The 26842-nt window shown below is 41.9% G+C and overlaps 2 protein-coding genes across 2 annotated transcripts; both read left to right on the top strand.

The window, feature by feature from the left end:
* The first annotated feature begins 1913 nt into the window (after positions 1-1913).
* s100u (S100 calcium binding protein U) lies at positions 1914-22715 on the top strand. The gene is made up of 3 exons (XM_082970308.1): positions 1914-2103; positions 12236-12366; positions 14490-22715. Exons 2-3 carry the CDS (start codon positions 12247-12249, stop codon positions 14856-14858), a joined length of 489 nt encoding a protein of 162 aa, XP_082826434.1. The 5' UTR covers positions 1914-2103; positions 12236-12246; the 3' UTR covers positions 14859-22715.
* A 1052-nt stretch (positions 22716-23767) lies between these two features.
* On the top strand, positions 23768-26030 carry s100s (S100 calcium binding protein S). Its single transcript, XM_082970285.1, has 2 exons — positions 23768-24672; positions 24764-26030. Exons 1-2 carry the CDS (start codon positions 24496-24498, stop codon positions 24965-24967), a joined length of 381 nt encoding a protein of 126 aa, XP_082826411.1. The 5' UTR covers positions 23768-24495; the 3' UTR covers positions 24968-26030.
* Positions 26031-26842: the final 812 nt, after the last annotated feature.

Raw genomic sequence — 26842 nt, 5'->3', positions numbered from 1 at the left:
GGCAGAGTAGCCTTTCCATGCAGCTCATTGCTAACCCAGTCTGGGCCTGAATGGGTCACTGTCCCCTCTTTCCTCTCTGATTGCCTGCAGAATACCAGCGACGCAGGCGTGATCCAGCAGCTCATGGGTTCGTTGGATGACAACAACGACAGGGAGCTGACATTTCTGGAGTTCTGGCAGCTGATTGGAAAACTTGCCAACAAGCAAGGGGGCTTTTAGCCAATAAAAACAATGTGTGGGATTCTGTTGAATGTGTATCAATGTGCAATTAAATGATCCTCTATGTGCATCTATGTGTGGCAAGCTTTTTATCTGAAATGACATGCACAATTCTTCTTCAGTTGATCATTTTCTAAAGCAGGCTCCTTTGAATAAAAGGATCCATTGTCTTAACTCTCCTTCTGCCTTCTGTCTATTTTTGGTTCACTGACATCCATTACTCAGAGACGGACTGGCCATAGGGCAATTCTGGAAAATGCCAGATTAGCTGGTCCATCTTTAGCTCAGTGGGCCTGTCTAAATGGTGGATTGGAGGCCTAGAGGGGGAGAAATGGGCCTGCTCGTTGGAAATGCCGGGGGGGGGGGGGATTTCTGGTCCCAGGCCGCCCCTGTCCACCACCCTTTTGTACATCCTCTCATTTAGTGTGGTGTATTACAACCTTTATTTAATAGCATAATTGGATAGTAACACTATACTGCTCCCACAATTACATGAGTTACAGCGATCCTGTTCCATAGGGGTTCATAATGCCTATACAAAGCTGCCTTTCCAATCGTTACACAGTGATGTAAGTGCAGTCTACATCCCTGCTGCTAACTACCATCTCTGTCTCCCCATTACCAGTCTACGTTTTATTCTAGGTCAACAACAATACATTGGATACAGGAAAGTTGCTTTCCAGTCCATGTACTCTATTGTTTAATTACATATACATTTTGTTTGTTTAGTGAATGGTCAAAAATAGTGCACTATATGGGGAATTAGATGTTTCCAGTGCAATTTTGATACTGAGCATCAGACTGTGGACTTTATATCCTAATTAAACACAAGGTGCCAGTGTGGGCGTGACAGCTGACAAATCACTGTCAGCACCGACAAACAATGACAAACAGTGTGACACTCCCTCAGGGCGAGAGATTGGGCAGGACTAGACTTCTAAGTGGGATCAAAGGTTGTGTGTGTGTGTGAGATAGAGAGAAAGAGCACATGCATTTCACTGCAGTGGTCCTGTAGTGGTCTGGCTATCCTCCTAAGGCAGTTACCACTTGCTTGACTTGATTCTGGGTGTATGAGAGGGGTAAAGATCACTACTGTCCACACATTAACCTTATGCCTCAATCACAACCACAGTGCTTTGCGTTTTCGTACACCAGAAGTACATTAATTTCCAATGAAACGCTGCATTTGCCTTGCAGCGTTGCATTGCAGAGAACATTTCAGTGCGTTCTGTGTGGTGCATATGTAGGATTTATCAAAAGTATGCATCAAACTATATGCGTCGAAGGCGTGACAGAAATGGTAGCAGAGGGTGAATGTTGAAGTTTTGTTACACACATATCCAGATGATGCTGCGTACCATTTTGTGGAATGATAGTGTTGGTGTGATCTAGATGTAAATCTAAACTTGTGTTAATTTCATAAAATAAAACTGGCAGTTCATTTTGGATATAAAGGGTTAAAAGCAACTCAACACTCAAATCTCTCCCTGTCTCATCCTCCCAGCCTTCTATTAATCCGAATATCCCTCATACTCGAATTATTGGCCTGGAACAATGCAAATCAGAGGACATAAACTAGCACCACATGCTAAAGATAATAGAATAGAGAGGAAATAAGTTCCAAGGTTGATATACATTTTTACCCACTCATATAAAAGTTGTTTTACGACTCTCTTCCACATTCCCCACTTTCGCACTCTCCCAGGTACACGCCCTTTGACTTGTCAGGGGAAAAAGTTTAAGAAAAAACTAAATCACGGAAGAGATTCTACTGCCCTAGTTTGGCACGTTTTTGGGGGGTTCTCAAACAGAGGACATAGACGGGAAAATAAACACAAAATTGGGCACATTTGAACTGTTTGCTTGCCCTGTAGGAAGTATATGGTGAGTTACATATTTTGTTCATGCTTTATTGAAAAGGTTTTGCACTGTAAACGTGCTTAAATCATAACGCTTATGCCACGTTTTAGATACACCCTTGCAGGAACTGTCTCATGAAACGTATATGCTCTAAGGGACAGTGCCAATGACGAAGCTGTCGGAGACTTCAAGAAATACTGTTTTTTTTTTAAAGTAACAAATAACAGATAACGTTCGATTTTAAAGGGCAAAAAACGATTTAACTACATGTCAATGTTGCATTATTTATCATAAACGCATAGTAATTCTTGATCATTATTGATCAGTCATAGCGTGTGCACTCTCATACCAAAAATAGCCGATAAGTGTGCCTCTTTTGTAAAACGGATCGATCATCTAGCCTACCATGAGCAATATGAGCCTGTTTGGTTTGTACAACTGGCCTAAAATGTATTGACTATCTAAAGAACATATTAAACCTACACTGTAAAGGGGTTACCAGGCAGCTCGATGGCAAGTCAAATTCTGTATTTCATATTACAGTACAGTACACCTACTGTAATATGGTATCAAAGCAAGCACTTTAATGACACACAGTACATGACTATTAAACTGTAAAAAAGTAAATGCTACCGTAATCGGAATGAATTAATGGATCCATTAAAATAGTTGAGGGGAAGCATATGTATTTCACAGTATTTTACTGTAATTAAAGGTTTAAGACTTGCTGCCAATCCAATCAACCTGGTCTCAGAGCATTTCGTTTTGTTTTGTACATAAATGCGAGACGTCCATTTAGTATGATATGTTACGGTGGTATCTATGGTATCTATTAATTGTGGATGTACATCACCCATTTTGTATGATATGTTACGAATTATAATACGTATTATATGTTGCGAATTTGCAAAACGTACAATATGTTAAAATTTTTCAAAACGTATCAAATGTTACGAATTCTAGCTAGGTGGCTAACGTTAACTAGCTGGCTAATGTTAGCTAGGCTATGGGTTAGGGTTAGTTTAGGAGTTAGGTTAAAGGGTTATTAAGGTTAGGCTAGGGGAAGGGTTAGCTAAAAAGGTTAAGGTTAGGGGAAGGGTTAGCTAAAAGGGTTAAGATTAGAGTTAGGGGAAGGGTTATCTAACATGCTAAGTAGTAGCAAAGTATCTAAAAAGTAGTAAGTAATTGAAAAGTTGCTAATTAGCTAGAATGCTAAAGTTGTCTGTGACCTTTGGGTTGCTAGACCTTTGCGTTATACGTCCACTCAACCACCCTTGCGAGTTTGAATCTCATCACAGACAACTTTTTGCATTTTAGCTAAAGTATATAGCCACAACCTAACTTGTTCCTCTCTTAATATTTCATGCCACACGAGCGGTAGTATTGTCATTACTCAGAGCACGTACTGTATCACATTCGCCCATTTGGAAAGGCAACACTCAATCTACTTTGGGCTCTGGAGTGAAACGGAAAACCTCTGGGTGCCTATATTTAATTATTTGCTGAGTTGTTTTTTGGCCTTTGCTCGACATAATAGTTGGTGTGTGTCGGAACTGAGGTGGGGTCAGAGCTGTCCTTGTGACGTTGGCTAAGTAATAGAAGCCCTGTGTTCATTAGTTTGGAGATGAGGTTGACTGTCACTGACCCTGACTGTGAGAAGGCATAGCCAGGTTGCAGCCAGGCCACCAAGTAAATAATACATGTAAGAATAGGACAGAAATGGCAATGCAAGAATAGTATCTGTGGGTTTTGTTGTAAAGAGTTTGAGGATTACCAGGGAATGACGGGTCATTGTGGTTCATGTAGGCCAACATCCCCTTATCAGTTGCCTCTTTTCAATCACATATATGGTAGGCCTATATACAACCACATAATAACACATGTCTCTTCGGTAGTTGGTATCAATCAATGTATGGTGTTAATGTAGATTTAGCAACAGTAAAGAGTGTTAGAACCACAGGGTCAAACTTAGTACCGGTTGCGGTTGACAGTAAGTCTTGGAGCTTGTCAGAGTGGACAATGAAAGTGTAGCTTTTAATATGCTGCCCTCGTTCTTTCTCAGCATAATTAGGCTAATATACATGTCTCCTAATTGCCTGTAGCCTGTGGATGTGGTGATTGCACTAGGAGAAGGAGGGGTTGGAAGAGAGGGGAGAAGAAGGTGATGAGGGGGTGCGGAAGTGTGACATGTTTCTTTACGATGGCAGATTTATTTACCTTCTCAAAAGCCCCCTCAGATTTCCAAAAACAGATTTAACAAGCAAAAGTCTATTGTAAAAAGCTATAAGGTACACTGTAACAAGAAGCACATGGCTGAGCTCTTTAATCACCACTTCATTAAGTCAGGATTCCTATTTTACTCAGCCATGCCTCCTTGCCCGTCCAACATTTCCTCATCTCCCACCCCTTCTAATGCGACTAGCCCCGACGCTTCTCCATCTTATTCCCCTGCCCTGCTACAAAGTTTCTCCCTGCAGGCAGTCACTGAGTCCGAGGTGCTAAAGGAGCTCCTTAAGACCTCTAGAAGTGCAAGTGAAATTAAACACCAAATATTCAGTAATATACTGTAATGTGTAAACACTTAGGATCTAATCTGCTTGCACACATCCCGTGTATTTACAGTAAAATACATTTAATTCATCCACTCATTCATTCCGATTACGGTAGCATTTACTTTTTTCCAGTATAATACAGTGAATTTTACTTTATTGTACTGTGTATCATTGCACAGGACTTTCTTTGATACCGTATCTATATTACAGTAGGTGTACTGTAATATCAAATACAGATTTTCACTTGCCACTGAGCTGCCTGTAAACTACTGTCAAATTCACAGTAACCCCTTTACAGTGTATGCTTTTTCTTGGCATTTGTGTGTACTTTGTGTGCTACATTTAAATAAGTTGACAAACGAGTGAGGTTGGTCAACTTAATATCTCTGTTCACCGCTTTGGGGCAAACTAGCTTGGAGCAGAGTTGGCCTGTAAATTCCTATCCTGTTTAACTGATCTCCACTGACAAAGATTTATGAAATTCCTGCATGGATGTGTCACTCACTGGCATGCATTGTATTTTGTGCTCAGTGTGAGGGCAATCTTACACATACAGCTGTCTATTGTGAGTAATAGGACACATCACGCATATCTCATGCAATCAGTCCTACACTCATGGCCTATATTACATGCAGTACCTGTCGAAAGTTTGGAAACACCTACTCATTCCAGGGGTTTTCTTTATTTTGACAATTTTCTACATTGTAGAATAATAGTGAAGACATCAAAACTATGAAATAAAACATGGAATCATGTAGTAACCAAAAAAGTGTTAAACAATTCTAAATATATTTTAGATTTTAGATTCTTCAAATTAGCCACCCTTTGCCTTGATGACAGCTTTGCACACTCTCGGCGTTCTCCCAACCAGCTTCATTAGGTAGTCACCTGGAATGTATTTCAATTAACAGGTGTGCCTTATTAAAAGTTTATTTGTGGAATTTCTTTCCTTCTTAATGCGTTTGAGACAATCACTTGTGTTTTGGCAAGGTAGGGGTGGTATACAGAAGATAGCCCTATTTGGTAAAAGACCAAGTCCATATTATGGCAAGAACAGCTCAAAAAAGCTAAGAGCAACGACAGTCCATCATTGCTTTAAGACATGACGGTCAGTCAATCCAGAAAATGTCAAGAACTTTGAAAGTTTCTTCAAGTGCAGTCGCAAAAACCATCAAGCTATATGATGAAACTGGCTCTCATGAGGACCGCCACAGGAAAGGAAGACCCAGCGTTACCTCTGCTGCAGAGGATAAGTTCATTAGAGTTAACTGCACCTCCGATTGCAGCCCAAATAAATGCTTCACAAAGTTCAAGTAACAGACACATCTCAACAACTGTTCAGGCCTTCATGGTCGAATTGCTGCAAAGAAACCACTACTAAAGGACACCAATAAGAAGAGACTTGCTTGGACCAAGAAACACAAGCAAATTTACATTAGACCGGTGGAAATCTGCCCTTTGGTCTGATGAGTCCAAATTTGAAATATTTTCTTCCAACCGCTGTGTCTTTGTGAGACTCAGAGTAGGTGAACTGATGACCGCCGCATGTGTGGTTGCCACCGTGAAGCATGGAGGAGGAGGTGTGATGGTGTGGGGGTGCTTTGCTGGTGACACTGTCTGTAATTTATTTTGAATTCAAGGCACACTTAACCAGCATGGCTACCACAGCATTCTGCAGCAATACGCCATCACATCTGGTTTGCGTTTAGTGGACTATCATTTGTTTTTCAACAGGACAATGACCCAACACACCTCCAGGCTGTGTAAGGGCTACTTGACCAAGAAGGTGAGTGATGGAGTGCTGCATCAGGTGACCTGGCCTCCACAATCACCCGACCTCAACTCAGTTGAGATGGTTTGGGATGAGTTGGACTGCAGAGTGAAGGAAAAGCACCCAACAAGTGCTCAGCATATGTGGGAACTCCTTCAAGACTGTTGGAAAAGCATTCCAGGTGAAGCTGGTTGAGATAATGCCAAGCGTGTGCAAAGCTGTTGTCAAGGCAAAGGGTGGCCACTTTGATGAATATTACATTTTAAATATATTTTGATTAGTTTAACACTTTTTTGGTTACTACATGATTCCATATGTGTTATTTCATAATTTTGATGCCTTCACTATTATTCTACAGTGTAGAAAATAGTAAAGATGAACAAAAATGCTTGAATGAGTAGGTGTGTCCAAACTTTTGACTGGTACTGTACATACAACCGTATTACTCATATTTAAACTCAGGGGCATACAGCACACACAAACACGCATGCACGCACACACACACATACACACACACACACACTAACATATTCACTATGTAAAATGTCTGTCCCTCACAAAATTTTGAAATGCCTTTTGAATTCACATGAGAGTGTGTGCTGTCCATAATAAGGGTGTGAGTAGGCAACAGAGATAGAGAGAGAGATAAAAGAGACAGAGCGAGACAGATAAAGAATGAAAAAGAGAGATAGAGGAAGCGAGAGAGAGACAAAGAAAGAGAGAGATCGCAAGAGAGAGCTAGAAAAAGGTTGAGAGCAGGCAGGTAATCCCTGAGGTAATCTGAAGCCCTGGCCGTGTGGTGGCTTCAGTAGATCAGATGACCTATCAAAGATCAGAACTTCCATTGTGCATCGCCGCTTGTCTCTCAGTCAGACTCTCTCTCACCTTCTTAGTTTATCGCGCATCGCCTGTCTGTCGCCTACCTACCCTATCCTACCAAGGAGTTCCAGACTCAACACCTGAAACGACAAGCCTTTGTATATCTCAAGGAGATTCATTGTTTCTTTTTCCACTGTGGTACCTATCTTTGTCTCCTTAAATTAGATTGTCACGAAAATAATTACAGTGCATTCAGAAAGTATTCAGACCCCTACCCTTTTTCCACATTTTATTACGTTACAGCCTTACTCTAAAATATAAATAAAAAATGTTCCTCATCAATCTGCACACAATGTCCCATAATGGCAAAGCGAAAACAGGTTTTTCAAATGTTTGCCATGTATTAAAAATACAAATTTGAAATTCGAAATTGAGATCAGGTGCATCCCGTTTCCATTGATCATCCTTGAGATGTTTCTACAACTTGATTGGAGTCCACCTGTGGTAAATTCAATTGATTGGACATGATTTGGTCTATATAAGGTCCCACAATTGACAGTGCATGTCAGAGCAAAAACCAAACCATGATGTCGAAGGAATTGTCCGTAGAGCTCTGAGACAGGATTGTGTCGAGGCGCATATCTGGGGAAGGGTACCAAAAAATGTCTGCAGCGTTGAAGGTCCCCAAGATCACAGTGGCCTCCATCATTCTTAAATGGAAGAAGTTTGGAACCACCAAGCCTCTTCCTAGAGCTGGCCGCCCGGCCAAACTGAGCAATCGTGGGAGAAGGGCCTTGGTCAGGGAGGTGAACAAGAACCCGATGGTCACTCTGACAGACCTCCAGAGTTCCTCTGTGGATATGGGAGAACCTTCCAGAAGGACAACCATCTCTGCAGCCGTCCACCAATCAGGAATTATGGTAGAGTGGCCAGACGGAAGCCACTCCTCAGTAAAAGGCATATTACAGCCCGCTTGGAGTTTGCCAAAAAGCACCTAAATGACTCTCAGACCATGAGAAACAAGATTCTCTGGTCTGATAAAACCAAGATTGAACTCTTTGGCCTGAATGTCAAGAAGCACGTCTGGAGGAAACCTGGCACCATCCCTACGGTGAAGCATGGTGGTTGCAGCATCATGCTCTAGGGATGTTTTTCAGTGGCAGAGACTGGGAGACTAGTCAGGATCGAGGGAAGGATGAACGGAGCAAGGTACAGAGATATCCTTGATGAAAACCTGCTCTATATCGCTCAGGACCTCGGACTGGGGTGAAGGTTTACCTTCCAACAGCACAACGACCTTAAGCACACAGCCAAGACAATGCAGGAGTGGCTTCAGGACAAGTCTCTGAATGTCCTTGAGTGGCCCAGCCAGAGCCCGGAATTGAACCCGATCAAACATTTCTGGAGAGACCTGAAAATAGCTGTGCCGCAACGCTCCCATCCAACCTGACAGAACTTGAGAGGATCTGGAGAGAAGAATGGGAGAAACTCCCTAAATGCAGGTGTGCCAACTTATAGCGTCATACCCAAGAAGACTCAAGGCTGTAATCGCTGCCAAAGGTGCTTCAACAAAGTACTGAGTAAAAACGTATGTAAATGTGATAAGGGAAAAATCGATAAAATCCATTGTAGAATAAGGCTGTAACGTAACAAAATGTGGAAAAAGTCGAGGGGAATACTTTCCGAATGCACTGGATGAAACTTAATTCAATTTTACCTAATATCAACCAGCATGTTAAATGTGCAACCAGAGGAGAGAAAAAAACACACAGAGACGCGTACAAAGCTCTCCCTCGCCCTCCATTTGGCAAATCTGACCATAATTCTATCCTCCCGATTCCTGCTTAACAAGCAAAAAAGACAACAGGAAGCACCAGTGACTCGGTCAACAAAAAAGTGGTCAGATGAAGCAGATGCTAAGCTACAGGACTGTTTTGCTAGCACAGACTGGAATATGTTCCGGGATTCTTCCGATGGCATTGAGGAGTACACCACATCAGTCACTGGCTTCATCAATAATTGCATCAATGACGTCGGCCTTACAGTGACATACCCCAACCAGAAACCATGGATTACAGGCAACATCCGCACTGAGCTAAAGGGTAGAGCTGCCGCTTTCAAGGAGCGGGACTCGAACCCGGACGCTTTTAAGAAATCACGCTATGCCCTCTGACGAACCATCAAACAGTCAAAGCGGCAATACTGGAATAAGATCAAATTGTGCTACACCGGCTCAGACGCTCGTCGGATGTGGAAGAGCTTGCAAACTATTACAGACTACAAAGAGATGCACAGCCGAGAGCTGCCCAGTGACATGAGCCTACCAGACGAGCTAAATTACTTCTATGCTTGCTTCAAGGCGAGTAACACTGAAACATGCATGAGAGCATCAGCTGTTCCGGATGACTGTGTGATCACAGTCTCGCCGCTCTCCGCAGCCAATGTGAGTAAGACCTTTACACAGGTCAACATTCACAAGGCCGCAGGGCCAGACGGATTACCAGGACGTGTACTCTGAACATGCTCTGACCAATTGGTAAGTGTCTTCACTGACATTTTCAACCTTTCCCTGTCTGAGTCTCTAATACCAACATGTTTCAAGCAGACCAACATAGTCCCTGGGGAATTAGCTCAAATGGTAGAGTGCTTGCTTAGCATGCGAGAGGTAGTGGGATCGATGCCCACATTCTCCAAAAACACATTATTTCAACATCAAGGCGGTGACCCGATCCTGTAGGTTCATGCTCTACAACAGTCGCAGAGTACGACCCTGCCTCACACAGGAAGCGGCGCAGGTCCTAATCCAGGCACTTGTCATCTCTGCAACTCGCAACTGGCAGTTCTGCAGTTGCAACTCGCAACTGCAACTCGCTGTTGGCTGGGCTCCCTGCCTGTGCCATTAAACCCCTACAACTCATCCAGAACGCCGCAGCCCGTCTGGTGTTCAACCTTCCCAAGTTCTCTCACGTCACCCCGCTCCTCCGCTCTCTCCACTGGCTTCCAGTTGAAGCTCGCATCCGCTACAAGACCATGGTGCTTGCCTACGGAGCTGTGAGGGGAACGGCACCTCCGTACCTTCAGGCTCTGATCAGGCCCTACACCCAAACAAGGGCACTGCGTTCATCCACCTCTGGCCTGCTCGCCTCCCTACCTCTGAGGAAGCACAGTTCCCGCTCAGCCCAGTCAAAACTGTTCGCTGCTCTGGCACCCCAATGGTGGAACAAGCTCCCTCACGACGCCAGGATAGCGGAGTCAATCACCACCTTCCGGAGACACCTGAAACCGCCCCCTCTTTAAGGAATACCTGGGATACGATAAAGTAATCCTTCTAACCCCCCCCCCCTTAAAAGATTTAGATGCGCTATTGTAAAGTGGTTGTTCCACTGGATATCATAAGGTGAATGCACCAATTTGTAAGTCGCTCTGGATAAGAGCGTCTGCTAAATGACTTAAATGTAATGTAATGTCCCTGTGCACAAGAACACTAAGGTAACCTGCCTAAATGACTACCGACCCGTAGCACTCACGTCTGTAGCCATGAAATGCTTTGAAAGGCTGGTCATGGCTCACATCAACACCGTTATCCCAGAAACCCTAGACCCTCTCCAATTTGCATACCGCCCCAACACGTCCACAGATGATGCAATCTCTATTGCACTCCACACTGCCTCTTCACACCTGGACAAAAGGAACACCTATGTGAGAATGCTAATCATTGACTACAGCTCAGCGTTCAACACCAAAGTGCCCTCAAAACTCATTACTAACCTAAGGACCCTGGGACTAAACAACTCCCTCTGCAACTCTATCCTGAACTTCCTGTTGGGCCGCCCCCAGGTGGTAAGGGTAGGTAATAACACATCCGCCACGCTGATCCTGAACACGGGGGCCACTTAGGGGTGCGTGCTCAGTCCCCTCCTGTACTCCCTGTTCACTCATGACTGCACTGCCAGGCACGACTCCAACACCATTGTTAAGTTTGCAGATGAAACAACAGTGGTAGGCCTGATCGTCGACAATGACTAGACAGCCTATAGGGAGGAGGTCAGAGACGTGACCATGTGGTGCCAGGACAATAAACTCTCCCTCAATGTGATCAAGACAAAGGAGATGATTGTGGACTACAGGAAAATGAGGACTGCGCATGCCCCCATTCTCATCGACGGGGCTGTAGTGGAGCAGGTTGAGAGCTTCAAGTTCTTTAGATTCCACATCACTAACAAACAAACATGGTCCAAACACACCAAGACAGCTGTGAAGAGGGCACGACAAAACCTATTCCCCCTCAGGAGACTGAAAAGATTTGGCATGGGTCCTCAGATCCTCAAAAGGTTCTACAGCTGCAACATCAAGAGCATCCTGACAGGTTGCATCACTGCCTGGTAAGGCAACTGCTCGGTCTCTGACCGCAAGGCACTACAGAGGGTAGTGCGTATGGCCCAGTACATCACTGGGGACAAGCTTCCTGCCATCCAAGACCTCTATACCAGGCGGTGTCAGAGGAAGGCCATAAACATTGTCAAAGACTCCAGCCACCCTAGTCATAGGCTGTTCTCTCTGCTACTGCATGGCAAGTGGTACCGGAGCGCCAAGTCTAGGTCCAAGAGGCTTCTAAACTGCTTCTACCCCCAAGCCATAAGACTCCTGAACATAATCAAAGGGCTACCCAGACTATTTGCATTGCCCCCCCCCCTTTACGCTGCTGCTACTCTCTGTTATTATCTATGCATAGTCACTTTAATAACTCTACCTACATGTACATATTTTCTCGATTACCACGACTAACCGGTGCCTCCGCACATTGACTCTGTACCAGTACTCCCTGTATATAGCCTCGCTATTGTTATTTTACTGCTGCTCTTTAATTATTTCTAAGGGCTTGTAAGTAAGCATTTCACTAAGGTATTCGGCACATGTGACAAATAAAATTCTCTCTCTCTCTCTCTCTCTCTCTCTCTCCAACCACCTTGTCCAAAAAAATCTTACCACACCCTACCCTTCTTTCTCTGGGCAGAGAGAGCAGTCATGGAGTCGGCCATTCAGACTATAGTTGGTGTCTTCCAGAAGTCAGCCAAGGGGAAGGAGAGTTTGGGAGGGAATGACTTCCAGAAGCTGGTGAAGAGCCAACTCCATAACATCATGATGGTCAGTTAGACAGCAGCCTCCACACTCACCAGCTATAAATACTACACCTTTCTGAACTCTTTGACTGAGCTATATTTGTTAAGCTTAATATCACTTTATTCGTCAATTGTATGTCTGCTTTAGCCTAACCCCTCCGAAATACACACATACAGTGGTGGTCCGAAATTATTGTCACCCTTGATAAAGAGGACCAATAATGACTATATAAAATAAGTAATTCAAAACCTAGCTATATTATTATATGCTGAGCTATATTATTTATACTAATTCAATTGCTCAGAGAAAGAGATTTTGTTTAACAAGTAATAAAATGTTTTCTCAAAAAGGTAGGGGTCAAAATTATTGACACCGCCTAAAGATTCTTATGAATAAAGTAGTCAAATGTTTAGTATTTGGTCCCATATTCCAATGACCACATCAAGCTTGTGACTCTTCTTGCAACCAATAAAATGTTATATACACCACTGTTCAAAAGTTTGGGGTCACTTAGAACTGTCCTTGTTTTCCATGAAAACATAAATTAAATGAGTTGCAAAATGAATAGGGAATATAGTCAAGACGTTGACAAGGTTATACATAATGATTTTTAATTGAAATAATAATTGTGTTCTTAACTTTGCTTTCGTCAAAGAATCCTCCATTTTCAGCAATACAGCTTTGTAGACCTTTGGCATTCCAGTTTGTTGAGGTAATCTGAAGAGATTTCACCCCATGCTTCCTGAAGCACCTTCCATAAATTGGATTGGCTTGATGGGCACTTCTTACGTACCATACGTTCAAGCTGCTCCCATAACAACTCAATAGGATTGAGATCCGGTGACTGTGCTGGGCACTCCGTTATAGACAGAATGCCCTTTTTCCCTAAATAGGTCTTACATAGTCGGGGCGTCAGGTAGCCTAGTGGTTAGAGTGTTGGACTTGTGGAGGTCTACAATTTCTTTTCTGATGTCTTAGCTGATTTCTTTTGATTTTCCCATGATGTCAAGCAAAGAGGCACTGAGTTTGAAGGTAGACCTTGAAATACATCCACAGGTACACCTCCAATTGACTCAAATGATGTCAATGAGCCTATCAGAAGCTTCTAAAGCCATGACATCATTTTCTGGAATTTTCCAAGCAGTTTAAAGGCACAGTCAACCTAGTGTATGTAAACTTCTCACCCACTGAAATTGTGATGCAGTGAATTATAAGTGAAATAATCTGTCTGTAAACAATGGTTGGAAAAATTACTTGTGTCATGCACAAAGTAGATATCCTAACCGACTTACCAAAACCATAGTTTGTTAACAAGAAATTTGTGGAGTGGTTGAAAAACGAGGTTTAATGACTCCAACCTAAGTGTATGTAAACTTCCGACTTCAACTGTACATCTAAGTAAGGAATGGATTAAGAATATATATACATGTATGTCAGAGCAGCATTGGACTAAGATACAGTGGCATAGTATAGAATACAGTTTATACATATGAAATGGGTGATGCAATATTTACACACAATTCAAGTCACTAAGATACCATAGAATAGAGTACAGTTTATACATATGAGATGAGTAATGTAAGATATGGAGACATTATTAAAGTGGCTTGTGTTTCATTTTCTTAAAGTGGCCAGTGATTCCTAATCTATGTCTATAGGCAGCAGCCTCTGATGTGCTGGAGATGCTGTTTAACAGTCAGAGGTGTAGTATAGAATACAATACAGTATATACATTTGAAATGGGTGATGCAATATGTAAACACAATTTAAAAGGGACTAAGATACCGTAGAATAGTGTGGAGTGCATTTTATACATATGAGACGGAAACATTGTTAAAGTGGCTAGTGATCCATTTCTAAAAGTGGCCAGTGATTCCTAATCTATGTCTATAGGCAGCTGCCTCTGATGTGCTGGTGATGGCTGTTTAGCAGTCTGATGACCTTGAGACTAACATATAAAATAGGGTGGGTTGCACCTAAAATTAATAAATTCTTAAACTGGGTTAAATCAAGGTATGTCTATTAATCATGCTGCACAAAATAGTACTGCGCCTTGTGATGTAAGGGGTCAGTTACTACTGAGGTCACCTCTGCTGGCGTCGCCTCTGAGTCATGTCTGCCCGTCTCTGTATCTACTCTGCACCCAGGATACGGACAGCTCCGAGGCGGTGAAGAAAATGCGACAGGGCCTGGACGCCAACCAGGACGGTAAAGTCAACTTCGAGGAGTACATGAACCTGGTGGGCTACCTGGCAACCTCCCTGAGTGTGCAATGTACCGCCGCCTTGGAGACGCCAGCCGAGAGCGCTGCCACCGCACCGGAGATCGGGAGTACGCCAGCAGACATAGAGGAAGAGAAGGCAGAAGCAGAGGCACAGCCAGAGGAGGCATTGGCAGAGCCAGAGGCAGCCACAGCTATAGAGGAAGAGAAAGTCGAAGTGGCAGAAAAGGTGGAAGAGGCGGAAAAGGTGGAGGAGCCAGCAGCAGTCGGGGAGAAGATAGAGGAGGCGTCATAGGAGTTTACCACCGGTCCTGTCCGGACATTACAATACACACCAACACCAAACTGATATACACCACACTACCCTAATACACACTACAGTACACTATACAACCCACCCTTCAAACAGGTGTGCTGCAATAATACCACACAACATTACAGTATATGTTGGAACCCCACAATAACACATTTATTTTCATACACACATACATACACCCAGTATTTGGTACTAAAATACACTAGTACACACTGCAACATACTATAAACCCCAATACATACTTTCTTGATATACAGTATACTTAGTATTACAAACAGACATTACACTATAATTACTTACATTACAGCAGTACATGCTGTATATGTTGATATACTTCCCACTATATAGCACACTATAGCTCATTATATGGATATTTAATACATTCTGCCATTCATTGACATGTGACATTTTGACACACCCTCTGAAATGTTGGCACATTTCCACACATGGAGAACTCAATGACCTTGACATACACTGACACACATGCCACTATGTGTGTCATTGTATGATGCAATACTAAATGTAGTTATATTTGCATTCCTTCTCTCTCCCTTTGCATATCTACAATGACGTAATGCAAAACTATACTACAGTACATTCCACAATGTACAGTCAAGTCAGGCCATTTCAACTTGTTCCTCTGAGAAGGTTGCTTGGCTTAATGGCTTTGCATGATGCAAGTAAGCACTGATGCATGGATGCATTACATATTCTACACAGCAAATTCTCTAGTGTTAAATCAACACTGACAGTGTTACATTTAACACTGGTCCAGTGTCTATACGGTCCACAGTTTTCAATGTTGAATTAACACACTGCTTAGTGTAAAGCCTTATTTGCATATTTCCCAGAGTGCCTTGCCTTTCAAGTGAAGTGTAGAGTTACCACCCATGACTGTATTTGTTGGTGACAGAAATATGCTTGTTGCATTCATGAATTTTAAGTCCTGTGGCCTTCACCAAGTGAGATCCTAAGTGAATATGTGCTAATTAAAATTGAATTATTTAACACAATGCAACATGTATTTCATAAGGCCTTAGTTTTACCCTAATACAGTAACCTGAAACTCATGGTTTACAGGCCACATCAGGGGATGTCAAACATTTGGGATTTTTATTCACCTGCAACTTTCATTCAGATTGACTGCTGGGTTGAGAAGATTAAGATATGAGACTACCTAAACCATCTTTTTTTATTCCTTTTTCTCCCCAATTTCATGGTATCCAATTGGTAGTTACAATCTTGTCCCATCGCTACAACTCCCGTACGGACTCGGGAGAGGCGAAGGTCCAAAACACAACCCAGCCAAGCTGTCCGCCACACCAATGTGTCAGAGGAAATGCCGTACACCTGGCAACTGTGCACTGTGCCTAGCCCACCACAGGAGTCACTAGTGCACAATGGGACAAACAGCCAAACCCTCCCCTAACCCGGATGACGCTGCCCCATGGATCTCCCGGTCGCGGCCAGCTGCGACAGAGCCTGGACTTGAACCAGGATCTCACGTGGCACAGCTAGCACTGCGATGCCTTAGACCACTGTGCCACTCAGGAGGCCCTACCTAAACCATCTTAACTGGAACAACCATTTCAGTAACAGGTGCGAGAGTCCCAAGTAACAGATTGTATTACATGCAAAAAACATATACAGTACCAGTCAAAAGTTTGAACACACCTACTCATTCCAGGGTTTTTCTTGATTTGTACTATTTTCTACATTGTTGAATAATAGTGAAGACATCGAAACTATGAAATAACACATATGCAATCATGTAGTAATCAAAAAAGTGTTAAACAAATCAAAATATATGTTATATTTTAGATTCTTCAAAGTAGCCACCCTTGGCCTTGATGACAGTTTTAGACACCCTTGACATTCTCTCAACCAGCTTCATGAGGTAGTCACCTGGAATGCTTTTCCAACAGTCTTGAAGGAGTCCCAACATATGCTGAGCACTTGTTGGCTGCTTTTCCTTCACTCTGCGGTCCAACTCATCCCAAACCATCTCAATTGGGTTGAGGTCAGGGGATTGTGGAGGCCAGGTCATCTCATGCAGCACTCCATCACTCTCCTTCTTGGTCAAATAGCCCTTACACAGACTGCTGAAAAACAAATGATAGTCCCACTAAGCACAAACTAGATGGGATGGCATATCACTGCAGAATGCTGTGGTAGCCATGCTGGATCAGTGTGCCTTGAATTCTAAATAAATCACTGACAGTGTCACCAGAAAAGCACCATCACACCTCCTCCTCCATGCTTCACGGTGGGAACTACACATACAGAGATCATCAGTTCACCTACTCTGCGTCTCACAAAGACACGGTGGTTGGAACCAAAAATCTCAAATTTGGACTAATCCGACCAAAGGACAGATTTCCACCAGTCTAATGTCCATTGCTCATGTTTCTTGGCCCAAGCAAGTCTCTTCTTATTATTGGTGTCCTTTAGTAGTGGTTTCTTTGCAGCAATTTGACCATGAAGGCCTGATTCACAATCTCCTCTGAACAGTTGATGTTGAGACGTGTCTGTTACTTGAACTCTGTGAAGTATTTATTTGGGCTGCAATCTGAGGTGCAGTTAACTCTAATGCACTTATCCTCTGCAGCAGAGGTAACTCTGGGTCTTCCTTTCCTGTGGTGGTCCTCATGAGAGCCAGTTTCATCATAGCGCTTGATGGTCTTTGCGACTGCACTTGAATAAACTCAAAGTTCTTAACATTTTCTGGATTGACTGACCGTCATGTCTTAAAGTAATGATGGACTGTCATTTCTCTTTGCTTATTTGAGCTGTTCTTGCCATATTATAGATTGGTCTTTTACCAAATAGGGATATCTTCTGTATACCACCCCTACCTTGTCACAACACAAATTATTGGCTCAAACGCATTAAGAAAGAAAGAAATTCCACATATTGACTTTTAACAAGGCACACCTGTTAATTGAAATGCATTCCAGGTGACTACCTCATGAAGCTGGCTGAGAGAATACCAAGACTGTGCAAAGCTGTCATCAAGGTAAAGGGTTGCTACTTTGAAGAATCTCAAATATAAAATATATTTTGATTTGTTTAAAACTTTTTTGTTTACTACATGATTCCATATGTGTTATTTCATAGTTTTGATGTCTTCACTATTACTCTACAAATTAAAAAGAGTAAAAATCTAGAAAAACCCTTGAATGAGTAGGTGTGTCCAAACTTTTTACTGGTGGGTTTATTGAAACAATTCTAAAACTCTACCTGCAATAAAGCATGCTGGGAAATATGATAATGATGTGCTTGGTTTCGGTTTAACACTGCTTATTAAAACCAACACTGGGATTCTTTTACACCAATAAGTGTTGATGTAACACTTACAGAGTGTTGCTGGGTTGCTGGGGTTCTTACTTAGTTCAGACTAGTCTTTCTCTCTTTCTCTGTCTTTGCTTTGTCTATCTCATTTTCTGGAAGATCCAAGCAGGGCAGCATCTAGAGTTTATGGACTCCTCTCCGCTACTAGCTAGCCAATAGCCATGGATTTGGAGCTGGAAGATCAGGTGTGGTGTGTCCTAATAATGGCCTTCTAGTAAATAATTAAGGGGCCCAGGATGGAATTAACACCAGGGGACCCTTGTGGCCCCAAGGGAGCCCAAAATAGCCCTCAAGCAGCAGGCCGCTGACCCTGGACGGCCCTTAGGGGCCCTTGAGATTGGGCCCAAGCCGTTTCTCTATGCAACCCAATCCACTGGGACCAGAACCAGGAGGAAAGGGAAAAAAACAGACATCCAAACGTTAAGAAAAGGGGCTCTTATAGCCTGTTGGAGACATCACACCTGACAACAGAAACTTGACCCTTGTTTAGGTATTGTGCAGGTATTTTTTCTACACCCTTAGAATCTATAACCTAAAAGGGTTCTTCTGTTGTCCCTATAGAAGAACCCTTTGAAGAACCCTTTTTGGGTTCCATGTAGAACCCTTTCCACAGAGGGCCAAAAGGGTTCGACCTGGAACCAATCAGGATACTACTATGGTGACACCCTTTTGGAATCTTTTTCTTTTTATTATATTTTTGTTGTTTTTGTTTTCTTCCTGGTTCTGCTACAATCAGGTTTGCTGCGTTACCTGGTCACATCCCTGTTCTCTGTGTTGAGAAACCCTGTTTGACCTGCAACTATTTCCCAGTGCTTAAAACCATTGACTTAGCCATGGCTTAAAACCATTGCCTTAACCATAGTGGCCACATCCTTGGACAAAAACCAACACAAGAGTTACTTGATTACTGATAGCTATCTGTGACTCATCTGAAGATCCTGAGTTCCACTGAAACTGTCAGACCTGGGTTCAAATACTATTTGAACTCTTTTAAATACTTTCAGTGTTTGGTCTAGCCTGCCTGGAGTGCCAGATGGACAGGGTTTGCAGTTTTTTGACTATTCTATTGGTCCATTAAGCAAGGAAATCTTGGCAAATGATTTCAAATAGTATTTGAACCCAGGTCTGTAAACTGCTTTACCCCTTAACCCAGTAGTGTTACACAGCATGTGACTATTGTTTGCTATATACTATTTTGTTAATATTACTACCTTTTATTGATAAAACAGCTACTATTATTTGATATTATAACTATTATTACTCCAGCCATTCTAATGGCTTGAATTGTATAACTTGCATGTAATATGATACTATTTTATTATGTATGTTTGGATTTGGACCACTAACGAGTTTTGGAAGCCTTAAAATAACTGTCCAGTGAAAATCTCCCTTTTAAAAACTCATACCCAAATAATGTTGTTGACTCGTCCTATTCTTGTTTTGTGGCCAAAGCATGAATTACTATTTGTGGCCAAGGCATATATTTCCTCATTTAACATGAGTCACATTGGCTCAATGGCTGAGCTGACCAGAAGGGAGTGGTAGAAAGCTGTTTTTGCATGACTTTTTATGAATATTTTTAACAATCCGTAATATGTCCACACCACTCAAACACAGAAAAGCCGCTTTTTAATATACTTTGTTACCATTTCTGGGAAAGAAAACTATTACACTGATATTGTAATTAATGATAGGTCATATTTCAGAGAAATCTGGCAACCCTGGACACTTACTTTAAGGGAACACAGGGGTTGTACTGTACAGCCCAACACACAGGTTATTTACACACTAGCAATTATGTGTGAGATGTACACAGACAATGTGTTAATTGTAGTTTAATGATTTGTAAATTGTCGCATCATTAATAATACAATCATCAGAAAAAGCTAATGTTGCATCATACATGCAACCACATAGCCCCACCGACCAGGACATGGAGATATACAGTGCCTTCAGAAACTTATTTCACATTTTGTTGTGTTACAGCCTGAATTCAAAATCACCCATCTACACACAATACCCCATAATGACAAAGGGAAAACATGTTTTTAGAAATGTTTGCAAATGTATTGAAAATTAAATACAGAAATCTAATTTATATAAGAATTCACACCCCTTAGTCAATACATGTTAGAATCACCTTTGGCAGCAATTACAACTGTGAGTCTTTCTGGGTAAGTCTCCTTTGCACACCTGGATTAATTCATTTGTAGAAATGTGTCAAAACATAATTCCACTTTGACATTATGTGGTATTGTGTGTATGCCAGTGACACAAAATGTCAATTGAATCCATTTTAAATGCAGGCTGTAGCACAACAAAATGTGGAAATAGTCAAGGGGTGTGAATACTTTCTGAAGACACTATATAAATACATAGTTTGTTTATTATGACAGGTTGAGCTTCAAACCTTCAGTGAAATAGAGATGATGTAAAATCTACTAGTGAGAATGACCTGTAATGAGGTCAAAATGTCACACTTTGACACTTGAAAATAGTCTTCCCTTTACTTATCCATGCATTTTACTACACTCTTGCGCTCTGCTCTTACTATGCTGTATTGCTTGCATGATTCATTAAAACTTAGAAAAGCAAAGTTTCATCTGTCATTCTTTACTCATCAGAACATGCTTTTTTTTCTAAACCTAGTTAAAGAGCATATTTTGTACTATAATATTCTAAACCAATGTATTTTACAGTGACACACAGCGACATTACTTTACGGTTGTCTGTCTCGACTATGTAAAAAACAATGGAGGCTGCTGAGGGGAGGACGGCTCATAATAATATCTGGAATAGAGCGATTGGAAACCATGTGTTTGACGTATTTGATACCATTCCACTTATTCGGCTCCAGCCATTACCACGAGCCTGTTCTCCACAATTAAGGTGCCATCAACCTCCTGTGGTGAAAAACCATGCCACTCACTAGCACCCTCTACAGTTAGCATCATGCTACATCTCCTGGTAGTGCTGCAGTGTGTGCATAGACATAGCCGCAGGAATTAGGGGTACTGAGGGTGCTGCAGCATCCCCTGAAAAATCAGAATTTAAAAATATATAATATAATAATTATATTTATTTATTTTTTAACAAAAATAGTGCACTTGGCCTTTACTGGTATTAGTGGACCAATATATACCCATGTAGTGCAGGCAACAACAACAAAAATCAGCGTCTCTGCTTTGGCAAAAAAAGGTTTAATTAAGAACCGTATCTTGCAGGATTCAATAGTTGGAATTGTAAGAGTTGTTGCCCTGTCCCTTCCTCTGCGATTATCATTTAATGGAATCTAGAAAGAAAAAACCCTGTCCTCAAACATTTACATCAAAAGGTGCAAAGTTATGGGTAAAGACACAAAGCACCCACAAATTAAATATTTTTCTTGATCAAATAACACTTTTTAGTCAGTGTTAATTTACCACCCTTACAAACCACTTAGTGTAAATGTACATTACTGCATTGTACATAGGCTGGTCATCTAGGTTTGTACCTGTAGACTTTCCATCACCATGAAGATAAAAAATGTACAATACAGTAATTGAGCATATTGAGTCATCAAGTAGATTGTGATGATGTAATTTGATCATGTGGCTCAGTTGGTAGAGCATGGCCCTTGCAATGCTAGGGTTGTGGGTTTGTTTTCCATGGGGGATAGGTACGAAAAAGTTAGAAAATGTATGCACTCACTATTGTAAATGGCTCTGGATAAGAGCGTCTACTAAAAGGAAAAAGGAATAAATAGACCATTTCAGTTTTCACATAGAAATAAGTTGCATTTGTATTTCAAGAAACTGGAAAACATATATCAAGCAAGTATTTTTATATTCTTTGTTGTACAGATAATTATCAGACTCAAGTTACAAATGCTGGTACAATCAAATACTTTCACAAACGTAACTGGGCCTTTACTAGTCCTGTATTAAGCGGACCAATAGGCTATAGACGTCTTCAGCGCAGACACATTTAAAAAAAAATATATTGTAATAATTTGCAGCACCCCCACCCCCAAACTACTTCCCACGGCTATGTGCATAGGTCTCATCTATTAGCACTTTGTACTGTATTCATGAGCTAGCTGTGTTGGGTTGGGGCCTATTCCAACAAAATCCTCACCAAAAGTAAACAGCAATTTTGTAAATTGGATAAATTTAAATCAAATTGACCCCAAATCTGATTTGTACAGGATACACAGATACACATTTTCTTTTCTGTTTCCAGGAGATGGTCTCTTTTCCAGTGGTATACTATATTAAATAGACAGAAGTAGAGTGTTTACAGGTAGATCATCCCACCACAACACAATTTGCTTTTGCACACAAGTTCTCCACAGAGCCACTGCCATGCTCACCAAAAGCCATAGTAATGAACCAATGTTACACCTTCACTCGTAATGCTGTATCGTTTTCACTAAGCTATGCTAATAATATTTATGTAACCACTGTGTAAAGACCCATAATAAAATAAAATACTTTGATGCTAACATGCAAGCCTGTTGTCTAATCTGTCCTGATGATAATGTTGTATGCTGAGGTTAAGCACCCTGTCTGCATGTGTGAGCACCTGAGAAGAGAGGGCGGGAAGGGAGTGGGGAGAGGAAAGAGCGATAGAGAAATAGACGCAGGGATGGTGGTACGTGCGTGAGAGAGGGGAGGAGGAGGGGACAGGTGATATTTAAGCCGCTGTCCGACTCTCTCCTCATCCGTCTTTCCTTGGCTCTCTCTCTCTCCCTCTTCTCCAAAGACAAAGGAGGCCCTCCATCAGCACTCCATCAGGTAAGATGGATAGATTAGAGGACTGTTGTGCCCTTCTCCTTTCTCCTTCTCTGTAACTGATAAATGTTTTCTGGGATCAGTTTAAAAATGTTTTTATATGTGCTTTGTGAATAGTGGAACACGGGTATTTTTCACGGTAAGATACCCAGGGCTGAGGGGCACCTTGGTATCCAGAGCAATAAGACTTATGGGGCAATAAGAGGAGCTCATCACCTCAAACTACAATTGGTTTGCCTGTTGTAAAGTAGGTTTAAAAAGTTTAGTTGGACGGACCAAAACCTGTGTTCAGGTTCTAACTTTTTATATCTGAAATATCTTAATTTTAAGATAAAATAGTCAACTGTCTATATGGGAAATTGTTAAAAGGGTGAAAATAAATGTACTTTCAGAGGAATCTGTTGGAGAAGCATTTTTCTGCAATAATTCCAGGGCTCAGTAATATATTACTGTCTACAGTTGGGTCGCCATGGTTTCCCATTGTCTTCTGTCCGTCAATGAGGCAGCTGACCTCTATAGACTTTCCAGTCAGCTGTGGTGTCTCTTCTCTACTGACCTATTTTCTTCTCTTCTGTCCTCTTCACTGACCTTAACTCTGTTTCTTTACTACGCATGAGTGATTTTATAACCAGACTCTTCTATGCTGCAGTTATTTGATTAAAATTAGAATTCCTCAGTAGAGGATCTCCGATTAAAATTATATTGAGCACTTCTGCATTATTGATCACTCAGTGAACATCTGCAAAGGAATATTTTTCATTTTTCGGAATGGCCCTGTCCTGGGCTCCTGATTCTGATTGCCAGGTGGTTTATTTGCATTTTACTTGCGGTTCCCTTCTGTCATTGTTACATGATCGATATGATTGTGAAACCCTGAGACCTCTATCTCAAGTTACCTCAATGACATTATCTTTACTTAACAAGCAGCTTACAAGTCTGTCAACTGAGAAAGATCTTTAAAAATGGACCCTCTCACAATGTTCGAATTTGAAAATGATGTACAGTGTAATGTTGAAAAAAGTGACAGAATTCTTGGTGTGTTCACGCTAACAATGTTGAAGGCTTTTCACCCTAACTACTATGTGAGTCAGTTTCATTGACAAATCTGTGTCTGTGTGTGCACAGTCTTTCCAACGAAATCAACTCAAGAAGATTCCAAGATGCCGGACACAATGTGTGTAAGACTGTTGCTTTTCAAAAGCCATCTCTTCATCTCATATCCCTCACATCTTTCACATGTCAACCAATTAAGGTTACAAAACACTGTCCAGTAGCCACTGTATGTTGAGAAGGAATAGCTCATGTGTGGCCTGTAATTTAAAATTTGCATATAGTAACCTAGGCCTATAATTGGGACACCTCTAGTTTGCTGATATTCTTCTGTCCGGTGTGTGTGTTTCACTCTGTCTTGGTGGAGGCTTCACACCCATGTTCGTCATGTGACCGCACATGCGGCTGGGATGGAGCGTGCAAACTGTCATAGTGTCTGACCTATGCCCTCTGCCCTTCCCTCCAGTATGTCCAAGGAACCCTCTTCCAACCTGGAGAATGCCATGCAGATGCTGATCAAAACCTTCCACAAGTACTCAGGGAAGGAGGGTGACAAGTACACTCTGAGCCGGGGAGAGCTGAGAGAGCTGTTAACAGAGGAGCTGGGGAGTTACCTAGGGGTAAGAGGAGTGTACACACCGAGAGACCGGCGCGCACACACACAATCTTTAACCTCCCGTCCCCTCCTCCCCTCTCCCTCTTCTAATCCAGAATGCCCGGGATGGAGAAGGGGTTGAGAAGGTGATGAACGACCTGGACGCCAACAGCGACGGCGAGGTGGACTTCACAGAGTTCATCATCCTGATGGGAGCCCTGACAGTGGCTTGCAACGACTTCTTCATGGAATACAAGCCCGAGAAACTTGTCCACACACCCTTTGAGAAAAAGGAGGCAACAGAGGAGAAGAAAGAGTGAAGGAAAAATGGGAGGAGTGGGGAGGGACTGGGAGGAGGGAAGGGGGAGATGGATGGAAAGTGGCAATGAACTGTGGAGCAACAGTGAAAGGGTACAATTGATGGTTGTATGGTCATCTTATGCAAATTTCTAAACAGTGCAAATGAAATGTGTGAAAAGAGGCTGAGGGAACTTCACTTCACTAAGTAAGGTTTCGCTGATGGAAGAACAGTGTGTTCCATCTGCAACTATCCAAATACTTTTCATACCATAGTTAAGTCACAGATCCGGAGTCAGTTACTCTGTGTTCTCAAATGCACGAGTGGCACTGTATACAGTAGGGGTCGGCAACAGGTGTCCTGCAGGCCAAAACTGGCATGCGAGTGATTTTTTTTGCCCCCCCCCCCTGAACTTTTTGGTGAAAGAAATATTTTCTGGTGATTTTAGTTTTTTACTGTAAAATCACCAGGAATTCAGCAAAAATGTGTTTAATTTAGGAAATCTGTTCAAGTATTCACATAAAGTTTTTTTTTTATATGTGATCGTGTCTCAATGTAATCAATGTATGAAATTATTCAAATACAATCTCTTTTTGGGCTTAGTTGTGGTACATTTGCAGTGCACAGATTATTATAATTATGTTCCAGCCCTCTGACCATCCTCTCCAACAAAAATCAACCCCGGCTGAATCTAGTTGCATACCCCTGGTATACAGGGTAGTATGTGTGAGTTCAGTTGTGTTCTCTATTCCGTCTCAAATTCCAAATCAACTGTTTAAATGCTTTGGATGCATATTCAGGATGGATTTAATTGAAAGTATGAATTATTTCAGTGGATGTTATTGTAACACACTACCACCAATGGAGTCAGATCTGGCCTAAAGCACAACAGGGTGATACTAGGAGTGTCATGAATATAAAGATGATATCATAGATATAACCTATTCTAAATATTTAAGATATTTATTATGTACTCAGTGTTGAACATTTGAATATAATTTACATTTCTTTGCACATATTTTGTAATCGGTTTTTGGTAATTACCAATGTGTTCTTCCAAACATTAAACATGACATTTAATCAGCTATGAATATTGCTTGGTCTTTTCTGCGTCAAAAACGATGAACCTTCCTAGCACGATAGTGATACACACCAATTAAGTGTGAAATGGTTGATGGATTTGGGTTAACTACAAATCAGATGTAAGCCTTCATCATCCCAGGGCTGCAGAGTGTAAACAGACAGCATTGAATACAAGGAAGCAAGGAGTGATGCGTAAGATGATCCACAGGATGGACTGGGTCAGCACTGCATTATACACAGCAGGGTAGACCAGGGTTTGTTGTCACACTTTTACCTGCAAACAGTGGTTGTGCTGCTCCTGGGTCATCCTCAGGTGAGGTCCACTGTTCATTAGGTGTTTCGGCGCTGCTCACTACTCCTTCTGAAGGGTGTGACGAACGTGTTGATCAGGCCCGATCTCAACCAGGTTGGCTTAACCACTGTTCCTCCCTCCATAGCCATTGTGATGCCCTCTCTGTCTCCTGCCCAGCTGTGTGACAGATCTTCCAATTTACTGTGTTGTACTGAAATCTACTGTACTGAAATCCATTCTACTATGCTCTATTGTGCTGTCCAAACCTGTGAAACAGACGTCTATGATTGGTACAGATTTGGTCCGGTTCAACCAAAATTGGTCTTGAATGGGGCAGAGCTCATTAGAATAATAGCCAATGTGTAGAATGATACTCAAACATGCAAAGGAGAAATCTACATTTCTGTTTTGCATACCTATTCAGGATACATCACCATAAAAATAATGACATTCATAATTATGCACTTCTGTATACTACAGATCAGGGACCAATGATGTAGTTCTGTTACCATGGAACGTCAC

The sequence above is a fragment of the Salmo salar genome, chromosome 27, assembly GCF_965601325.2.
Source record: "Salmo salar chromosome 27, fSalSal1, whole genome shotgun sequence".
In the NCBI taxonomy this organism is placed as follows: Eukaryota; Metazoa; Chordata; class Actinopteri; order Salmoniformes; family Salmonidae; genus Salmo; species Salmo salar.
This window is presented reverse-complemented; position numbering and strand designations above follow the sequence as displayed.

What these genes read in the sequence shown, in the direction of transcription:
- s100u (XM_082970308.1), top strand. Translation starts at nt 12,247, where the DNA reads ATGGAGTCGGCCATTCAGACTATAGTTGGTGTCTTCCAGAAGTCAGCC. An exon ending in AACTCCATAACATCATGATG is followed by an intron (nt 12,367 to 14,489) that starts GTCAGTTAGACA and finishes CTCTGCACCCAG; the next exon opens with GATACGGACAGCTCCGAGGC.
- s100s (XM_082970285.1), top strand. Translation starts at nt 24,496, where the DNA reads ATGCCCTCTGCCCTTCCCTCCAGTATGTCCAAGGAACCCTCTTCCAAC. An exon ending in AGCTGGGGAGTTACCTAGGG is followed by an intron (nt 24,673 to 24,763) that starts GTAAGAGGAGTG and finishes CTTCTAATCCAG; the next exon opens with AATGCCCGGGATGGAGAAGG.